At 38.3% G+C, this 16,373-nt stretch overlaps 2 protein-coding genes across 2 annotated transcripts in view; one reads left to right on the plus strand and one right to left on the minus strand.

Annotated features, from left to right (window-relative positions):
* stk32a.L (serine/threonine kinase 32A L homeolog) overlaps positions 1-8,567 on the minus strand; it is a 76,747-nt gene extending 68,180 nt beyond the window's left edge. Inside the window, exons 1-2 of the mRNA XM_018252186.2 lie at positions 8,348-8,567; positions 4,410-4,573 (exon numbers count right to left, since the gene is read on the minus strand). Coding sequence (XP_018107675.1) covers positions 4,410-4,461 — 52 coding nt within the window. The 5' untranslated portion in view covers positions 4,462-4,573; positions 8,348-8,567. The remainder of the gene's footprint in view (positions 1-4,409; positions 4,574-8,347) is intronic.
* A 7,437-nt stretch (positions 8,568-16,004) lies between these two features.
* Positions 16,005-16,373, plus strand: part of arhgef37.L (Rho guanine nucleotide exchange factor 37 L homeolog) — a 49,480-nt gene continuing 49,111 nt past the window's right edge. Inside the window, exon 1 of the mRNA XM_018252187.1 lies at positions 16,005-16,084. Within this exon, the coding sequence (XP_018107676.1) occupies positions 16,035-16,084 (50 nt within the window). The 5' untranslated portion in view covers positions 16,005-16,034. The remainder of the gene's footprint in view (positions 16,085-16,373) is intronic.

Consider the following 16,373-nt stretch of genomic DNA (forward strand, 5'->3'; position numbering starts at 1 on the left):
TGCGAAACTGACAATATGTATAGCCCCATGTCAGATTTTAAAAATAAATATATAAAAATCACTTTTGAGAAACAGATTTCAGTACAGAAGTCTGCTGGAGCAGCACTATTAACCAATGCATTTTGAAAAAAAAAACATGTTTTCCCTTTAAGTTGCTGTATTAGGTGACTTGCATGGTATTTGTGTTGACTGGCAGACATTCTTAGTAAAATCCCAGTCTTGTACAAAATCCTGTTTTTTTAATATCGATTTTACTAAAGAACCTGATTTTTATCTTGGTAACAATCTTGCTAAATACATACCATCCCAACAGTGTGGTGCATCAGCACTCGTCATTTTTATTTTTGGCAGTAAAATTCTAAGACCAACATACATTTGGCTTCCCAGCATTGAGATACTAAATTCTGTTAATGCGTAATGTGCTACTGTTCCAAACGAACATTGCTTTAGATCACCCAGAATCTATGGCTTTTGTGCAGCTAAAATTGAATAAAAAGTACGGAATGAGGTTTCAGTGGAACATTCTGTACTGCTATTTCGTTCATTAAAGTATGCAATTAAATCTAAGTTCATTGGAATATAATTATATTTGTAGTGCTTTAAATGTCCCGAGGTCTTGTTTGAACCAAGTAATAAACATGTTGATGTAGGAAACTTGAGCTCATCGAGTTCCTGCATACGTAATTGGAATAAATGCCTGTTTTTAACAACAGCATTTGTTTGTTGTTTGTAGGGTGCAGATCAAAGCACTGATACATTCTATATTTGTCTAAAGATCACACAATGCTGATGATCACCGAGAACTTTGTATAGCAACAGTTGCTTTCTTCATTAATTGGAACCTTTATTTAGCTATGTTATTAGCAGTTACAGTCAACTTTATAGACTTAAGGCCCCCATACATGGGCAGATATAAGATATAAATGGCAGCTTATTGGGCAGTGTATGGGGTCTTCTGAAGGGTTTCCCCAATCGATAGCTGGTCAAAAGTCAGCCAGATGTCGAAAGGGCAGGGTTAAAAATCCTGTTGGATAGAGGACCACATTGGTTTGTTGATGCTCTCCTTATTTGTACGGCCTGTATGCTCATCGTTGTAATCTGATTGTTGGGTTCTAGGGCCCATGATCAGATCAGTCTGATATCGCCCACCTCGGGGAGAGATCCACTTGTTTGTTGATGTCCCCAAACGAGCGGATCTCTACATGTATGGCCACCTTTACCCATCAACAAATACCAATATGTATACATATGCCTCCAATATATAAACCATAATTTCTATACAATATTCACTAATGTGCAAGGCCTATACTTGAAATGACAAAATTCATGACAAATTCAAAACCATGGTGGAATGAAAAATTATAATGTGACAAATTTCTCACCCACACAAAAAAGAACTTTGAGAAAATGATGTTAATATTTCAACACCACTATCTTAAAGATGGCTGACCTGCTTATTTGTTCCAGTATTAATGGACAGTATGAGGGATGTAATAAGTTATGAAAAGGAAAAAAATGCAAGAGTAAAATACATTTTGCAATGTATGCCCGGAGGCTTCTGCCACAAGGATTCTTGGCCCCACCCAAGCCAAGATCCCCTTATGGGACCTGTGCAGTAGCTGAGGCCGCAATTTGGGCTGGGGGCACGATTGGGTGGCAGCATAGGTGGGTGCAGGTCTGGGCCGCGGGGGCTGACCCTGCTGCCTGCTTCAAAGGGAAGCTATAACATTTGCAATCTTTCTTTGAATGTGGATGAGGTTGCTACATAGTTTTCATTTTCACAAAAGCTGTGTTAAATGTGTGCAAAGGTATAACTGTTCATCAGTTTTCACATGGAGAATATTTTTCCGATAATGACTTTTATTAAATTTTCATCATTTATAGATATTGTTAAAAAAAACACATTGTGCTACAAAATTAAACACAGCAAAGGTAAATTCCTGGAAAATGACATTGCTAAAAATGTTCACAACATCATTCATATTGGTTCCTTCTGAATCCTTATTACCCCCTTCTACATTAAAGGGATACTGTCATGGGAAAAAATTTTTTTTTCAAAATGAATCAGTTAATAGTGCTGCTCCAGCAGAATTCTGCACTGAAATCCATTTCTCAAAAGAGCAAACAGATTTTTTTATATTCAATTTTGAAATCTGACATGGGACTAGACATTTTGTCAATTTCCCAGCTGCCCCAAGTCATATGACTTGTGCTCTGATAAACTTCAACCACACTTTACTGCTGTACTGCAAGTTGGAGTGATATCTAGGGATGTAGCGAACTGTTCTGCGGCGAACTTGTTCGCGCGAACATCGGCTGTTCGCGTCCGCCGCAAGTTCGCGAACATCGCGCGACGTTCGCCAATAGGCGTTCGCGTCAAAATCGTTCGACCATTCGATCGCTAAAATCGACCGATTTTCGTTCGATTCGAACGAAAATCGTTCGATCGAACGAGTAAAAATCCTACGATCGTTCGAATCGAACGATTTTCGGATGTTCGAAGTTCGCGAACAGTTCGCGAACTGTTCGCATTTTTTGCCGGTGTTCGCGAACGGCGTTCGCGAACACATACTCGGCGGTTCGCTACATCCCTAGTGATATCACCCCCTCCCTTTCCCCCCCAGCAGCCAAACAAAAGAACAATGGGAAGGTAACCAGATAACAGCTCCCTAACACAAGATAACAGCTGCCTGGTAGATCTAAGAACAACACTCAATAGTAAAAACCCATGTCCCACTGAGACACATTCAGTTACATTGAGAAGGAAAAACAGCAGCCTGCCAGAAAGCAGTTCTCTCCTAAAGTGCAGGCACAAGTCACATGACCATGATAAGTTATGAAAAGAAAAAGTAGCACTATTAACTGATGCGTTTTGAAAAAAATATGTTTTCCGATGACAGTATCCCTTTAACTACAATACCTTGGTGTATATTATCCCAACAGACTTCTTAAAATCAGAATCAGATCTGATTTTCAAGTGTTTTTTTTATGGTAAACTAAAAAATACAGTTTTTTTTAACATTCTCTAACCAGTGCAAAATATTCAAGTTCACTTTTTTTTTTTTTACATGATGCCCTGATTCATTAAACATTGCCGAAAAAAATCCCTTCTGATCACCAGTGATCAAATTGTCAGGAAATTACATTACATCATTCTTTCCTAGTATTTGTTCTGGATAAAAGATGGGAAAGAGAATTTGCAGGACGTTTGTGTAGCTTTGATTTGTGATAGATATGAAAAGGAAATGAGAAAAGAAATAATTTTTTAGCCAAATCTCATGAATCTGTTCCTTAGTGTTACTTTAATTGAACACCTTTCTGCAGATACACCAATAACAACACCTGGATTTATGGAAACATGGTAGTTAATCCCATTGTTCCGACCTTGTACCTCAACACATTAATTTGGGCTCCAGTCTAGAAGAAAGAATAAGGACAGTGCAAATATTGCTCAGTAAGCCAACAGATGAGATTGCTGTCAATGAATGTCATCTTATCCTCATCAATTTAAGGTTTAGAGGAGAATTATGGAAAATAAACAAGCAAATATAGCAGTCATGCTCACCCAACCCTTAAAAATTCATTAAAATGCTTCATAGATCGGTGAATTTTTATCTTTTTTATGTGCTTCAAGGTACTGTACTTAACAAAACTGTGCTAATATCTCACAAACTCTTGCAACAGGAAAATATCTTAAATATCAAGAATGATAAGTTATTGAAGTATCTTGTAAACACTCCAAGCTCCATTTCTTCCTTGTGACACCAGTAAATTCCACACATTCCCCTGCCACAACACAATTCCATGTACATGGAATAGAATTCTACTCAAATCTCTGGCAATGTTGTCTGAGTACACAATGCTTAGCCCATTCTTTAAGACACAACGCTCTGTGACACAAATTTGAAGAAAAGAAATTCACAAATTCATTTGGGAGAATGGGCAGTTTGGTCAAAGATTTAAATCTAAGAGGTAATGCTCAATGAACTATGGAGTGCAACCTGCAGTACCTGCTCATTATACACAGACATAAAAAAAACAATCGCATGGTCCTTCAGCTGAATCTGATAGAGACACAGGGCTCAAGCAACATGCAGCCAAAAAAATTGAGAAAGGGAACACTGAGCAAGAGGAGCTTGAAAATGCTTGGATTCAAATAAATATCTTAAGGACTTGATAGCATTCTAGTTTTTGTATTGATTTGTAATGCTATTATCAGCACATTCTAAAACAATGAAGTTGGGAAGCAAATCTCTCATGATCATCAAGCAGCTTTCATAAAGCCTGATATCAATGGATCATCCCAATATTTGTATTTCTTCCCATTTATGTGTCACATCTACCACTCATGTAGAGAAACATACACCATTACATTGAGCTAGTTAAAGCTAATATTGTGGCCTCCTTACCTTCTTCATTTTCATCACACACAGGGGTTTTACTTGAATTGTTGGCTCCCATTGCTGAAACTGCCAAGTTCTGTGTTCTGCAGTTACATTCTCCGAAGATTCATAGATCCGATGATCAGTTTGTATCCATTTGGCAAAGATACCCGTTGTTGGCAGCTTCCATTCTAAGTGAAAAAGAGAGTATTTTCTGTAACATTTTTAGCCAACATGCAGTAATTGTTGCAGCTCTACAACTTCATCTCTTGTTTGATATTACACAACAGCCGTCTAGTAAGAAAATGTTAGCAAAAATGATTATTTATTGTAGGGAAATAGTAATTATGAGTTGTGCCATCCCATTCTAACTTGGCCAATGTCTGCTCCTTTATGTGAATAAATTGAGTATCGTGTTCAGGTACCAATGAGGATGTCATAAGACCCACTCACTGCAAGTCCACTGTCTCTTGAATGGTACTTGAGTGTAGTTTTAATTCACAAGGAAAAACACAATACCACCATGAATATAATGGTCACAGGGGATAAATGATTCATACCGAGCTGTAAAAATTACAGATCATTTCCAGCTCCAAATAGGAAAAAATGGTCTAAATCCTTAATCTTAAAATAAGTACAATACCCATTTACTAAGGGTCGAAGTAAATTCGAAGTGAATTTTCGAATTCAAAAACTTCGAATTTCTAAGTAATTTTTGGGTATTTCGACCATCGCATAGGCCAAAATTCCATTTGAATTGAAAAAACTTAGAATATTCGACCATTCGAAAATCAAAGTACTTTCTCTTTAAAAAACTTCGGATTCGACACTTCGCCACCTTAAACCTGCTGAATTGCTATATTAACCTATGAGGGACCTCCTAGAACCTAGAGCCAATATTTGGGTAAGCTTTTAGAAGTCAAAGGTTTTTTTTTTTTGAAAATCGTTTGAATCGTTCGATTCGAACGATATTAATTAGATCGAAAATAGCTAAATCCAAACAAAAAAAACTTAGACTATCGAATTTTTTCAATTGGGGGTTTAGAAGTTTTAGCACTTCGAAATTCGACCCTTAGTAAATGTGCCCCTTAAACCCTTTAAAAACACTACTGATGCACATTAAACTGTCAGTCAGTATTTAAATGTATGTTGCAGCAGGAATGTGGGAGAATTCTGTATGTTGTTAGAGAGCAAATATAATGAGCCCCTCGACAAGCATTAAAGGGATATGTCTAATTGAAAATAACTAATTGTGCTTCTGTAGACAATATACAATGTTGAGCCGAGCAATGTTGTTAAGAATAACCTATGATTTGTCTGAAAGATATAGCCAGGGAAGTTTCATGCACTGTAATTGCCTTAAGGGCAGAGACATGCTGCGATTTGGGGAGATTAGTCGCCCAGTGACAAATCTCCTCTTCTTCGGGGTGAATAATCTCCCCAAACTGCCTCCCCTGCCACCCCGCCTGGAAATCGCCAGCGGGATGGCACTCTCGGAGTGCTTCATTTTCCTCGTGAGGTAACTTCGGGCGACTTTGGAAAATGAAGCGCTAGAGACTACAGGGGACATCAGAGCACAGAGGAAAGAAGGTTTTGAAATCAGCAGAGGGTTCATTTTTTTCGCCATGTCAAACATATTTCTCCAGTATATAAACCTAATCCCATTTTTGAGTCAGGGCCCAACGATCGGATCCTAACGAATAGTAGTGGGCGGTCAGATCGCAGGACCGCATTAACGAATAGATGCGGCCGCGATCCGACAGAAAATACAGGGCAGACAAATGATATTCACATTGGCTTTGGGAGCCGTCCACAGTTACACCTGTTGTGCCCAACGTACTTCTTCTGCAAAGCTCATTTTCTAGAAAAAGGTTTCTGAGCAGGAAACCTTGAGAACTCTGCTGAGTAAGTGTTCAGCTGGCGTCTTTACTCAGTATGCTTGGTGGTAGTGGGGCAGTTAACAGCAGGTAGTAGGTAAGCACAATGTCAGTGTGTAGCCCACAGCTAATCATCCTCTAGGCTCAATTAAGTGTTCCCTGAGTTGATGAACTACATGTGGCTAGCCCCTTACACATGAAATACAAGGCCAAATTTGAGACCCAACGACTACCAGTGGCAGTTTACGTATGTATCACTATAGTGTGTATTTGGGGGCTGCAGTATATGGTGTAGATCTTAGGGTACTGGGCCACAAAAATGTCATTTGCCGTAACGGCAACATACAATGTAAATGTCAACCTGTAATAAAGGAATTTAGAGATGAACAAAATTAGGTTTGATTTATAAATGTATTGGTTTTGGCAGAATATTTAGTATATATATATATATAAAGAAGTTTCTTCTTCAAATAATTTCACATTTAGATTTATCCTTTGTTTTCATTTTCCTGTATCTCCGTCTCTCGGTGCAAACTGCATCCTGCAAATTAAAAGCCACCCTTGTATAAGTGAGCAATCATATCCGTTTTGTGCTCACAGCTCGAGGTGTTTTTTTTTAATATTTCATGGTATGTGTCATTTCCTGGTTATCCTATGCTTATCTGATACCCTTCCGATGGTCCTTTTTACACCATGTTATCAAGAGGATTCTTCTCCCACTATTTTCTCACTTCCTATTGATTTCCCTTCACAGCAAAACAATACCGTTTCTCGCCAAGGGAGCTTTATCTCCTCGCACTTATTTCATTTTGCTATAGAATTAACACCGGCAAATGAGAAACGCCAAAGGGAAATCATTTCCTAAAGATATTAAATTAGATTATTTTCATAACTGTCATTTTTTACCACTCGTTTTCCACAGTGCACAAAGCTTGCACGAATTACTAGCATTACATAGGGTCATAAAGTTTGGATTGCACATGTAAAGAGAAGGCCTTGCAGATACTAAGCCTAGAAGCCTTCAACACTGGGAACAAGTGTTATAGGATACCTTCATATATGAACCTGATCATTTGCTGTGTGCTGGCACTCTTTAGCACAATGCTCCTGTCTTATAATAATGCGCCACAATTATCAAGGCACAGCATGTAGTTCTAGAGCAGGGATCCCCAACCTTTTTTACCCATGAGCAACATTCGGATGTAAAAAGGGTTGAAGAGCAACACAAGTATGAAAATAGTCACTTGGGGTGCCAAATAAGTGCTGTGGAGAGCCACTATGTGAATTATCAGCCTACAAGAGGTTCTGTTTGGCAACATACCTGGTTTTTATGCAACCAAAACTTGCATCCAAGCCAGGAAATTGAAAATAAGAATCTGATTTGAGGCCACTGGGAGCAACATCCAAGGGGTTGGTGAGCAACATGTTGCTCAGGAGCCACTGGTTGGGGATCACTGTTCTAGAGCAACCTATTCCATAATAATTAATACAACATTTGAAGAACCACCTAGAATGGCTGCAGTTTATTCTGCTGAATGCAAATGGCATTAGAAAGCCAGGGCGACAGGGTTGAAGTAACAAAACTCATCATCACCATCTTGAAAATAATTTTTGTCTAATGTGCTGGCATTTTATAAAGTAAATATAACACAATTATTGTAAATTTAAATCTTTAAGCATCTGAAACATCTTTGTATAGAGAAGCAATAAAGAAATCCCAATACACAGGCTGCTCTTTCATTCATGCCCTGTATTATTAATAATGATTTTCTGAAGAATAACGTCAGAACCCATTGAATCCAGCCTTTGTCCCAGCAAATGTTGCAGAACTTACTAGAACTGCTGTTTCAATTCTGTTGCATTCGCTGCTCCGCTGTGTGTTTGTCCTGCTACTGACACTTTATAAAAGTTCTGAAAGCTGCCGGCACTAATGCACTATGCCTCTGCAATCAGGTGCAATGAGCAGAATGGCAATAAAAGTGCAATACAGTGCAGCAAGGGGTGAGTCGAAGAATTAATGAACGGAAAACCATAGAAGACACTAACTTCTCACTGACACAGGATAACAGGCGGTGATCATATAATTACCTTGCTCCTGGCTGACAAGAGGGAGGATGAAGACGGCAGAAGCTGAGGCTGATATGTGTTTAGGATGAATCCTCACTCCTCAGATAAGTGCAAGGCAGATAGCAGCTGGGGAAGATGCTGAAGGAGGTAAGAAAGAGATACTGGCTGACAGTCAGAGAGGGTGGTCCTTCTAATCAGCAGTATAAACAAGTTCAGTACAAAGGGATGTCCCTGGGAAGTTTCCTCTATATAAACAAAAGCTGGCAGAGGCTTTTGGGGACCCCTAGTGGCCACATGGGGTAAATAATGAAGATAATGAAAAATAATGTTTTCCTCCCTGCTATAGGCAGTTGTGGAATATGTTCTATTATCCAGAATGTTAAGGAAATTTTAAAAAATATTTATACATAAAAAAATATAATTGCATATGGATTTACACCACTTAGTTATCATAATGTACAAGGAACTATTACACAGAAAAAAAACCCCAAATGGCTGAGTTGTTTTTTTAAATAAAACTATTGGAAATGTTGATGTATTTCAGAATAATGTTTTCTGTATAATAGGTCCTGTGCTTGTACTTAATTTCCTGGGCACCTGTGACCCACACAAACCAACTGCCCACTAGGAATTTTCCCGGGCAGGTCAGTCTGGTCCTGGGACAGACAGAATCCTATAGCATTTGCACGTTATGCTGTATTGATTTGGGCAGTTTTAACATAAATCCTCTTAGGTTTGTTTATTCTCTCTTTTTAAACTGCCAGAGAATGAATTACCTGTGGGAAATCAATGTTGTTTGTGTAGGTCTGAAAAGCTAGCATCCAGAATAATAACAGCTAAAGCAAGAATGCGGGATGAACCTCCAGCTTTAAATACAGTCGGGGAACTCATAGCACAGCATGGGAGAGAAAAGGGAGGAAAATCGCTCAGCTGGGATACTTCCATACAGTTCCATAAAGAAGTCTTATGTTCTTGAAACATAAGAAATGTAAACATTCTTTACTTTAACAAAGAATGTCACAAAAATAAATGATAAGATATTGCATCATTGCTCAATAAAAAACAAAAGGTCAGTGAAATGTAAAGGTCACCAAGACCTGTTAATATTCCCTTATTTTATAAGGTTGCCAAGAGAGAGAGAGAGCCTGTCTAGCTTCTCAGCTGGTGATGCCATTGCAACCAGTATTTGTCATGTTATCAGTCAGCCCGCCTTTCATTTTGGTTAATCAAGTGATGTGTGACTGTATTTGATCAGCAAAATCTCTTGGCAGAAGGACACACATCATACTGGTCAGAAACTAGAATAAAAGTTTGGCTTGTATTATATATGGGCAGTGCAAGGGCCAAGCATCACCTGCAAGTCATATACTTTGTGCAATTGAAGTAAATGCATTTTTATAAACAGAGAAACACATGCCACTGAAATATAATTCCTAACATAGCATTGCCAGCATCCTATCTTCTGAATAACATCACTAGCTACATTTGGTTTGCTAGCTCTGTTGGTCACAATCGGCCGTGGTAGGTCCACAGTGTGGTAATCCACAAACTGCTGAATAAAAAGCTAAATGACTCAAAACCCACAAATAATAAAAAATGAAAGCCAACTTCAAATTGTTTTAGGATATCAATGTCTTTGTCATACTAAAAGTTAATTTAAAGGTGAACAACCCCTTGAAGCATCCAGTCTTACAGAGGTGAAGGCATTCTAATAACAGGTTCCCCTCATCCCTACGGCTTGTGAGAGTGGGTCTTATAGGTGGATTTGTCAATATTTCTTTACAATTGAGATGGGTGTTTGCGTGAGTGCGCCCACTGTGCGAGGTTGTTGCGCGCGAAAATAGAGTTGACAGTAACTTAAATTCACAATTTGCGAAACTGTTTTGTGAATATTTTCTCTGCCACCAAAGTTGTGGCGTAATTCAAACGCAGAGTGTGCTTATAAAATTCTCAATTTGCATTTTTTTGCCATATTTAAAAAGCTCCTATAGACATTCACGATGTGAAAAAAAAAATTACAATTCTGTTTGCACACTCTTATTCAGATTTATAAATGTAACATGCGCAGGGCAAATATATTGACTTTACAAACCAATCTGCCCTGCGTGAAGTTTATAAATGAGCCCCTGTGTGTGTTATAAATAAAATTTCCCACTTCTTTAAAATATGAGGATGCTACCCTAGAGTTTCATAACTTTACAGAACTCAGTGACTTTATCATTATAAATAGGTTACAATAGGGGTTATAGAATTCTCTATTTAATACATAACCATGAATATCTTGTAAAATATTTCTTTATAAATGGTGCTTAGTGATGTCATTAGTTCTGCTTGGTGCTTAGTGATGTAATTTGTGTCTTGTGACTAACATTTGTGCATTATTATTACTAGAAAAATAATGCATGCCCTGTTGTAAAATAGGAGGGAAGTTAAAGTCACTTTGAAGTTCAATGACCTGTATAAAATAACTCAGCCTTCATCCTTGTGCTGTTATGTGGTCATGGAATTCCTCTGTGACTTTTTATACCATTACAGAACTTAAAGGGGAAAACTGAAAAAATTTAAAAAGAGTCAGATTTCTCCATCGGTTGAATACTATAAAAATAGAAGGTTTTTTTTGGTGTTGAGAAAATCTGGTCTGTAATTTTAGTTCACTAATCTAAAATGTGTAAAGTTTCCGCTAGGCATTATAGAAAACCCCTGCAATATACATGTTCCCAATAATTTCTCCTCATGGATGCTGTATTTGCTATGTATATGCTGACCCCTTGTGAGTATTGCACTTAACTGCAGTTTTCTCCACACCCCGTAGGACCAGTTTGTTTAGAACAGGAGTGCCCATACATTACTAATGTGAGGTTTACTTTTAGTGATATTGCCCCATTACGATCTACATCCATAAAAGCATTGTTAGCATTCTGTTCCATAGAAAATATTTCTTAAATATTATATTGATTTATGAGAGAATTTATATTTCTATATTTACCAAACAATTATTTCTTATAACCTTAAAGGAGAAGGAAAGCTATGGAGGCATTTTACTGCCAATAGATTAGCTGCAACAGTGCAAGCTAGAATGCTATATTTATTCTGTGAAATGTTTTACCATACAACATAAAAAGCTCTAGAAGCTCTCTCTGCTTGTTTAGGATAGCAGCTGCAGTATTAGCTTGGCGTGGCATCACTTCCTGTCTGAGTCTCTCCCTGCTTACTTAAAGCTCTGTGCTCAGATTACAGCAGTGAAGTGAGGGGGGGGGGCAGAAAAGCAAACTGAGCATGCTCACGCCCGGGGCAAGGAGGTTTAAGCTGAAGGCAGGAAGTCTGATACAGAAGCCCATGTGTACACAATAGAAGGAAAGAAATGCTGTGTTTCTTTTGACAGAGGACTCAGAGCAGCATTACTTTGGGGGTTTACTGGTATATTTAGGTGGACCTTTCTGATAAGGCTTACTTAGTTTTAACCTTTCCTTCTCCTTTAACATAAATATCTTAAATAAAGTATGAAACAGGAGGGTGGTTTAGACAAGCTGTTTGTTGACAGTGTCTTGAGATCTACTGATCACCAGCTAAAGGTCAACTGGTAGATCCAGATCTACCTTTTGGGCACCCCTGGTTTAGAACTATAAAATAACTCTGCCTAGTTCTCAAGCTTTGACACAGGACTTTGCAAACTACAGTCACTAAGAATCTATGAATTAAACATTGTTCTCTTTGGAGTACCAGGGGTGGCACAACGTATCGAACAAGACAGTGGTGTGGGGTTCTAATGAAAAGTACCCCAGGCTGGTGCATTTCCTAGAGAAGAGAAGTGCCACTCCTATGTTCCCATGGAACCATTTAGAATCAATCGGGGGATACCACCTTCCCAGAGTAAATTTGGCTTCATCAAACACAGCTTTTCTAGCACCGAATAATTAAACACAAATAAAGACTTTTTTTAATTACTTTACATTTTTTATTTTTTACATTTTTTTCCAAAAGTTTAATGTCCCTGTCCCTTTCCCTGTGGTGTTTCAGTCTGTCAGCTCAGTAATTTAATTAGGTGCAGATTCTGAACTGTTACAGTTTTACAACATTTTTCAGCAGCATCTCTGGAGTATTAGCAACTATTGTATCAATTCTAACAGCTGCCTGTAATGAAACCCAGGGATTCTGCTCTGCAGGGACAAAGATAAGAAATGTATCAAATAAATGTATCAATTCAGAGCAGTTTACAGGGTCGGCGACCCCCCTCCCAGAGCTGCTTTAGAAGGTGAAAAATGACACAGAAAATATAAAGTAATTGCAACAACTTTTTATTTCTGCTGAACAATCTGAAACCAATGGAACTGAAAAAAGTGTTGGAATGTGAACAACCCCTTTAAAGTTTAATAAAAGCAGATAGGATGTCAAAATTGTGCAACCACTGTATATCAACATGGCTGATAAAAAACAAAATATTTGTCATATACAATTTGAAATCGGTTTAATAAAGGGGATCAGCCCCTTTAGAATCATATTAAGACAATACATAATGTCTTCCTTTGAGTGCACTGCCGCATGTGAGGTTAATAAACTTTGGAAAGATAATGCTGATAAAAAGTAACATATCACTTTACAAATAGAAAGAATTCTGCCTAATAATAATAACCCCATTACCGTTATGAAGCTATATAAAGATAGGCCCACGGTGGTAATGGATAAAGCAAAACAGAGGAATCATAGAGACATTATGAAAACACTCCAATAGATTAAACCACTATGACAAAAGGGGGTGTTTGCCTTCCAACACTTTCTTCAGTTCAGTTGGTTTCATATAGTTCACCATAAATAAAGACTTTTTTCCAAATACTTTCTATTTTCTATATGTGACAATTTTTCTAATATTTAAGTTTCATTTTTCACTTTCTCATGTTTTTCCGAAGCCGCTCTGAGAGGGGGGTCACCGACTCTGTAACTGTTCTAAGTGATACAGTAGCTGATACATTTCTTATGAATAATAAGACAAAATACAAAGTAGCTATAACAATACATACAGAAACCTTGTTTTAGAGCCTACTGTTTGACCATTTTTGCATGTTTTTCAAGTGGACCTATCTAATCTGTCATGTTTGAAAACTAAAACTGCTCTATGTCAGTGCAACATGCACTGGAGGACGAGGAAGATAAAGAGGAACTGCAGTGCTTGCTGTAGTTGCGATCATTCAGGCTGAATGGAGATGACTAGATGTGCATGGTTGCTGGTATGATATCTCTCTGTTTGGACCCATGGATTGTGTATGTAGAGCAGGGGTCCCCAACCTTTTTAACGCGTGAGCCACATTCAAATATAAAAAGAGTTGGGGAGCAACACAAGCATGGAAAAGTCCCTTGGGTTGCCAAAATAAGGGCTGTGATTGGCTATTTGGTAGCCCCTATGTGGACTGGCAGCCTACAAGAGGCTTTACTTGGCACTATACTTGGTTTTTATGCAATTAAAACTTCCAAGCCTGGAATTCAAAAATAAGCACCTGCTTTGAGAACACTGAGAGCAACATCCAAGGGGTTGGAGAGCAACATGTTGCTCACAAGCTACTGGTTGGGGATCACTGATGTAGAGAATCAGCCTCCTTAAGACAACTAGGACAGTAGTTCCTATATAAGGGATATTTGCATAAATTTTGATATTTTGTATTAGTCACTGGAATAAACTACTAGATTAAACTACAGGTATGGGACCTGTTATTCAGAATGCTCGGGACCTGGGGTTTATGGATCTCCATACCTTAAGGCATTCAAATATTAACTAAACCCAATAGTATTGTTTTCTTTCAATAAGAATTAATTATATCTTAGCTTGGATCAAGTAGAAAGTAAAGCGTCTATGGGGGAAATTTACTAAAGGGCGAAGTGGCTAACGCTCGTGTGACGTCATTTTGGCATTTCGCCGATTTGCTAACGGTCGCTGGTGTAATTTTGCCAAGGAGATAGACTCTGGAGCAGCTTTGCACTCTAATGCCAGGCGAATTTTATTTTACTGACCGTTACATCTTTCGCCAGACTAGCCTTTGCCACCTCAGACCAGGCGAAGTGCAATAGAGTAGATAGGACTTCCTCAAAAAAAAAGTTGACATTTTTTTCATGTCCCAAAAAACGCTGGCATCTTTTCCTTTTGACAGGGTAATAGGCTGAAAAAGATCGATTTTTTTTGGGGTACCCTCCTTCCCCCCTACATTTGTTAACATATGGCATCTAAACTAAACTGTGGGCACATGTGTAGGGCAATATAATATAATAATATTTGCTGCAGCATATACGCCCATTGTACTTTAACTGCACGCCGTATGCAAATTAGCCAACGCTAGCGTAACTTCGAACTGCTGAGCGTATTTTCGCTAGCGCAACTTCGCCAGCATTCATTACCCTGTGCGCAACTTCAGATCTTCGTGAATTAGCATTGTCCAGGGGAATTTACGCCTGGCGAAGTGTTGCGATGTCGCAGTTTTAATTTTTTATTTCTGTTTTGCTTAGCCTTAGCCTAACGGTACAATTAATCATCGCATTTAGCAGCAAGATCCTATTGTAGACTTTTAAATGACCATGATTTACTGTGATTTTATATGTTTGTATAAAATAATTGTTGCACCTTAGCCTTATATTGTTTGCAGACAAGGGTATTCCAAGGCAAGTTCAAGTCTTTGTCTAACATGCTGCAGTCAGTGCATTTTATTTGCACATGCAGTGAGATGCAAATAAAACCCTCACTGTGAATAGCGGCAAATGCATGATACGCTGAAGGACTTGGTTAGTGCCCCTCTAGCTCACCTTTAAAATGGGAACAATTGCTATTATAAACAAAGCAAATGCTGTTTGTCAGAGGTGCCGTGTAAATCCCTGAATCTTTCTGATATCAGCCACTTAGAGCAGGTGAGTGTGTCAGTGACTCACATTATTGGCATGTCGATTGGAGCTGCAATTAAATAAATAAACAACTGCAACAAATACACAACTGCAAGAAGAAATAAAATGTGTAAAAATGTTATATTCAGTATTCAGCACAGTCGCATGAATTACATAACGGAGTTGCCTCCCCTTCAGTTCCAAATATGAGATGGGTAGGATTATATGTTCAGTTTAGATGAAACATAGCAAGAAAAAACACTGTATTTTAAAATAAATACATGTATGAAAACAGGAGGTTGTATATGCCCATTGACTTTAATACATTTGGACAAAATAGGTGCACGTATAAAAATGGTGTCAGGTGTTGAAATTGTCGCACGTCAAAATTATTTTGCGCCCCTTGACTTGATGCGTTTAACAAAATTGTTCTCCGTTTTGTGAACTTTGCGGGAAATTCAAACGTTTTTTGGCGAATCGAAACGGGACAAATTCGCCCATCACTATAAATGTGTTATACATTGTAAATTACCCCTAAAGTCTACACTCCTAACATTCTGCCATATCTGCTGGGTCTGCTTCCCCTGCTGATACGTCTTTCCCTTTAATTGTGTAGAGGCAAAACAGTCCCACATGAAATATTAAGCAACAGCATCACAACACTTTAAACTTACTTGCCTCTTTTCTCAATGTGCAGAAGTCGGTTACATATTGTTCCTGGATTCTTGCTTAGATAAAATCCAGCCCAGCGAGTTCTGTCAGTCTCTGAGAATGAGGAAGACATTTTTTGCATTATTTCTGACAGGTCTTATGAATTGCACTGACTTTTGTGATCATTGGCAGTCTGACAATGGCCGCTACAAGAAAACTCAGCATCCAGCAGGCGACAACGCAGTTCAGGTAGGTACCTGTAAGACTTCTCTAAGCTATATACTGTAAATAAACGTTTATTTATCAGCGATTGTGACCACTACATAGCAGCATAAAAGTGCAAGGAGGCACAAAATGTGAAAAAAGGTATGAAACCAATGCAGAGCAATCCAGCTCTTACAAAAGTGTAAACTGATTTTCCTTACTCGGCACCATCTGTTTTTTCATTAAGTGCATTTGTTCTCAGTTGTTGGGTTTAGAATTTGCATGTAATATAACTGAAGTATTGTTTCCCTGGGTGTGTTAGGGTACATTTAAA

This window comes from Xenopus laevis, chromosome 3L (assembly GCF_017654675.1).
Source record: "Xenopus laevis strain J_2021 chromosome 3L, Xenopus_laevis_v10.1, whole genome shotgun sequence".
Taxonomy (NCBI): Eukaryota; Metazoa; Chordata; class Amphibia; order Anura; family Pipidae; genus Xenopus; species Xenopus laevis.